Genomic DNA, 5,181 nt, shown 5'->3' on the forward strand with positions numbered 1-5,181 from the left:
ATATATATAGTTTTTTTATTCTCTGATTTTTTTTGGCTTGAAATCGGTACAGCAAGCATTTGTTTAGGAATAAATTTGCATGAAGTTTGGCCTACTGTCTAGCCTAACAACATAACTGTGCTTCGAATGGTCACGTAGATTCGTTGTATCTTGAACGTTGAAAAAACCTTAATATCATCCCACTGACATTATGAGGTAACAATAATAATTTTAAAAAAATTTAGATGGCCATTTTTGATTATTATGTAATAGATGTCTCAATTACACAGTACAGTTATATTTTAGTATAATTTTTCTAAACACGATGGTCAAAAAGATGTTAATACCTTAAATATCTTGGAGAAATTCACGAAAAACTCGAAAACTTTGAATTTATTCAAATCTTTTGAAAAAAAAATTCACCCTCTCAATTCACTGAAACATGTGTTCGTGTATCTGTGCAATGTGCATAATATGTGGAATATTTTTGCACGTGTTCAAAAAGTGTGTGCATGAGTTGTAATGTGCAATAGAGAAATTTCTGGTCAAAAAGATACTGTGTAAAGTACAATTAATACTGTTTTAGTACCATTATCAGTTTTTTCCCCTTGTCTATCAATAAATGTCATGACATTACACGACAAAACAACAGAGCGTTTAAATTTCTGAGACTGTGGAATTTTTATCGCTGTGCTTCTCCAAAACCTCTAACAAAAAGAAATGCAAACATCTAAATACATTAACAGACGGATGATTCCGTGTAATGAAGCTGTCATTTAGCAAATGGTCGAATTTTCATTTCGCTGAAGGAGACAGAACCAAGGGTTACGCTGCGCCAACTCAAGCCTTTTGGGCCTCCTGTACTGCCCCACAGTCCGTTGAGGTTCACTTGACGGCAGACCCTGTACCACCAAGCCCCGTGGTGGACGCTGGCACAGTTTCGATGCCATAAGTCGTTGTCACGGTCTTTGGTTGAAAACTCCGCCCCATTGTGATAAGACATGTTGTCCCCAGTTACATTACCCGAAAATCCGGAAAGTTGAATTTTGTAATTGTCTGTTTCTCCAGACAGCGAAAAGGTGTCGTAGCTGGCGTAGTAGTTTTTTCCCTGGAATCTCAAATCGAACCTTAGTTCGTATCTCTCCTGGTGATGAGAACGTGAGGACAATTGAAGCAACCTGCAGATACACAAGGTTTCAGGACATGCAAAATCATTTGGAAATGAATTTAACTTTGACTAATAATAAGTTCAAGTCTGAGTCAGTTTTACATATTGATCCTCCCAAAGATCTCCTCTCAGCTGGGTGTCCAAGAGGATGACCACGTCTTTTGGTTTAGATCTGTCCTAAAATGTGTCTAATAGAGCAGTTTTATTTCGGATAATACAGAAGGAATACAAAACATCGGTAACGAATCTCGTTTCAAAACAAGGAAATGGATATAAGAATACGGAATATTTACAGTCGGTAATCTGTGAGCGATGGAAGTATGAGGTGGACCTAAATGGCGGCAACGATGCATACTTACCTTATCCCTGAAGACGAAAAAATTACCTAGGTACACGTTAAACGGGAACAGCAGCAGCAGTTAAACAATAACAACAAAAACACTAATAACAACAACAGCCTCAACAACAGAAACAAGAAAAGGAGCAAAAACTACGGTAAAATAAAAACTACTAAAACAACAACATTAAGTATGACATCCAGAAAGAACATTCCCAATAACATTGACATTAAAAATATCACCGTTAACAAGGACATTAAAAAACATAAACAATAACAATGCAATAACAACAACAATGACATTGAAATATTACAAAGACATTTTAAAAACATCAGCAATCACAAAGACATTGAAAGACACCATCTATAAGAACTGCTCCTGCTTCCACCGCCACAACATAAAACAGTTGTCGTTTATCACTGCCGTGACTACAACCATCAGAACCTTCTCTACCACTATCACAACGTCGACAACTACAAAATATGGACTTAACACACGTTCAGAAAACGATCAGGTAATTTAAGAGTGAGTTCCGTTGTTACATCCATATCCGAAAGAGCCAGCAAAATTGGATGGAGAAGAAAACTTTGAGAAAGTAAACTTGGACAATTTAATACAATTTTAAGAAGAATGAAAACATTGAGTCTTTCCAAAAGTAAACTAACATCACGAGGAGCAATAGTAACAACACGTACATCGACATAGACAACAAAGTCCCCGTGATGTCAGGTGTTTGGACAGTCCACTGTATTAAGTTCTAAATAACTTGCCTGACTTGTCAACTGGTGGATTTTCTCTAGCCCGAACCAAAAATTACCAGACAGGTCACCAAATCCGTTCTTATAGTCCGCCCAACCACGGAAAAAATCAACGTCCGCCGAAACACGTCTCTGTAGACAATTCAGAACATTTTGTCAGTGTCTAAAGTATAGTATCATGAAGCATACGAAATCCCATTGTTTGAATAATCATGGTAAGCTTTTGACTTCTAAAACAAGAATAGTTAATATAAAGCTTCCCGTAATATCTTATGACAGCACAGTGAGCTGACAGACGTATTTGAAATCTGTTGTACCTTGGGATTTTTCCTTTCACACTTTCCTTCCTTTGTTTATTGAGTAGCAAAAACTATAACCATACGTGTCCTTATGTTTTTAAAAAATTATTATACTGTACAGAGATTTAGTTTCCCAACTTGAAAAGTCTCTCAGCAGATAGAGCAGTAAAACAATGGTGTTATCACTTGTATTCTATCAGCTTGTATTCCACCAAAATAAAGGTAATCTCACCCGTAATTGTAACAGCCAGAATAAACGTAAAATTATGATGACCATAACTGTATTGTGCAAGCTTGCATTACAATATCTTACCTGTATTATATCAGTGTATTTTGCAGTAAAATGTCATTAGTTTGGCCGGCACTAAAACATAGCGCATTGTTACTACAATAAGATAAAGTTGATTTATCTGTAGTGAATCGGGATGTATTACTATACGATAATGTTCATCTGTCCTGTATTATATCAGTCTGAATTACTGTAAAATAATGTTGATCGCACCTGTACTGCAGGGGCCTGTACTCACCTGTATCACGATCCAGCCGCCTTGGTCGGTCACCGTGTCACAGACTACAAGTTGACCGCTAGAGAGACGGACCACCGGCCGAGGACCCAAACCCTTAGCACTGGCGCACGACTGGGACTGAAGAGTAATAAACAGAGAGGGAGTTTGGTGGACAGCTATTGGAAATGACGACGTGAATAGGTTCCACAGTTACATGGTGGGTGATTTTAGGACGCATAGAAGCAATGGAAGCAACAAGGCAGTAAGTTTTTTAGTTTATCCATAATTAGTTGACCAGTTTGCCACTGACTCAATTTGACATTTTCCCACCTAGTCATCCAGCCAATTTTAAACATTCTCCACTATCCAGTTTATCTCATTATCCATCAATAAGTATATCGCACACTCCACCAACCAGGGAACCAGTACATAATTATAGTTTCACTTCCATATAAATGTAACCACTTCTAGGGGAAAATTAACTCGTCAGTATTGGAGCTTAAACAAAGATAAGTTCTCACCAGTAACTGGCTTTTGACAACGCTCAACTTGCGCTCAAAACTGACTTCGAGATCCTCCATGATGGAAGTCACGTTAACCAGGAGGTCTTGGCTCTGTTGAAGACCCTCTTTCCTGTTCCTGTCCAAGGCAGCTGCCACGTTCTCCAGAATCTGGCGTTTGTGGGATAGCAGTTGGTGAGGACATTCTCTTTTGTATAGTTCCACGATGTGACTCAGGGTCTGCAAAGTGAAGACATAATGATAATAATAATAATAATAATAATAATAATAATAATAATAATAATAATAATAATAATAATAATAATAATAATAATAATAATAATAATAATAATTTTTTAAAAATAGTCATGATAATCGAAATAATGATAATAAAAAATAGTACTCATAATAATAATAACACGAGTTTTTGAATTACTGGATTGCTGTACACGTCTAACATAATATCAATTTTATAAATATATTAGCTGGGCCTCCTTCCGATGAAAGGAATAGTCGGTGCATTAACATCAATTGAAAGTCATTGGCCAACTATATTTACACTCTACTGGAATGGAGCTGTAAATCTTGAGAGAAAAGTGACACACGTGTTTCCAAGTTGCCAAATATATAGATCTAATAGAAAATGTAGAGATTGATTTTCTATTCCGCTTTCGTGGTTGTACACTCCAGAATTTTTTAGGTGTGCAAACAGTGCGCACGGCCAGTGAACGGAAACCTCACTTGTTTACAATGGCGTCTTAGAAGACAGACTTTCCCAAGATTAGAACTCCTTATGAATGAAACTAAGCATTTTGGAAAAATCGAGGAAAGCAGTTTGCGTAGATTTTTTAAAGTTAGGTCCGAGCCACATGGATTCTGTGAACACCTGTAAAGTTTCAAAGGTGAGGGTTAGGTAATAAGGGAGGAGTTTGTGCACAAAGCCTCCCAAGCCCACTTTTGTTTACTGTAGATAAACACGTGGAGACACATGCTTGTTGTAAAATCCACACACCCATACACGATCTTTATTATTCAAAAGAGTATGTTTCATCACAATACAGTAAACTATGCTTTACTAACATGTGTTTGGTTAAACAAACAGCACAGTTTCTCTTTATGGAAGGTCATAAAATGAACGTCATGGACTGGCCAACTTTCTTGCCAAACATGTCTCCAACAGAGCAGAATTGGAATGATTTGAACCGTAAAGTGTGAGGAAGAGACTTTTGGCGAATCGGCAGCAATTTGACGTCACGCTGACGCCAAAGATGAACAAAATTCTCAACAAGACATTTGGAATATTATAAGATCTATTTGCAGACTTGTCTTGATCTGCATGCATGCTTCTGATAATGAGATATCTTTTAGTACGTTTTGATTTGGACTGAGCCGCATATTTTTCTTAAGGAGTACTTCAAAAGATTGAAGACCATTAATCAAAATTAGTTAAAATATTATGTTCTCTAAGAGGTTTATATGAAGGAAAATGAATCAACTTCATTGAACACTCCTTTTAATTTATCTTTAATTAATAACAATTTGAATAGTCTATGCAAACAAAGGGTAATCTTTTTAAATGGAGTTCAGTATTCAATACTTTCATTCTTCTGCTTATCTCTTGCCCCCCCCCCCT

General features: G+C 36.8%; 1 protein-coding gene across 1 annotated transcript in view; it reads right to left on the bottom strand.

The window, feature by feature from the left end:
• Positions 1 to 751: 751 nt before the first annotated feature.
• LOC101860267 (fibrinogen C domain-containing protein 1) overlaps positions 752 to 5,181 on the bottom strand; it is a 13,766-nt gene continuing 9,336 nt past the window's right edge. Inside the window, exons 3-7 of the mRNA XM_013085436.1 lie at positions 3,570 to 3,719; positions 3,070 to 3,186; positions 2,303 to 2,375; positions 1,507 to 1,513; positions 752 to 1,157 (exon numbers count right to left, since the gene is read on the bottom strand). Coding sequence (XP_012940890.1) covers positions 752 to 1,157; positions 1,507 to 1,513; positions 2,303 to 2,375; positions 3,070 to 3,186; positions 3,570 to 3,719 — 753 coding nt within the window. The remainder of the gene's footprint in view (positions 1,158 to 1,506; positions 1,514 to 2,302; positions 2,376 to 3,069; positions 3,187 to 3,569; positions 3,720 to 5,181) is intronic.

Source organism: Aplysia californica, unplaced genomic scaffold (genome assembly GCF_000002075.1).
Source record: "Aplysia californica isolate F4 #8 unplaced genomic scaffold, AplCal3.0 scaffold00374, whole genome shotgun sequence".
NCBI lineage: Eukaryota > Metazoa > Mollusca > Gastropoda > Aplysiida > Aplysiidae > Aplysia > Aplysia californica.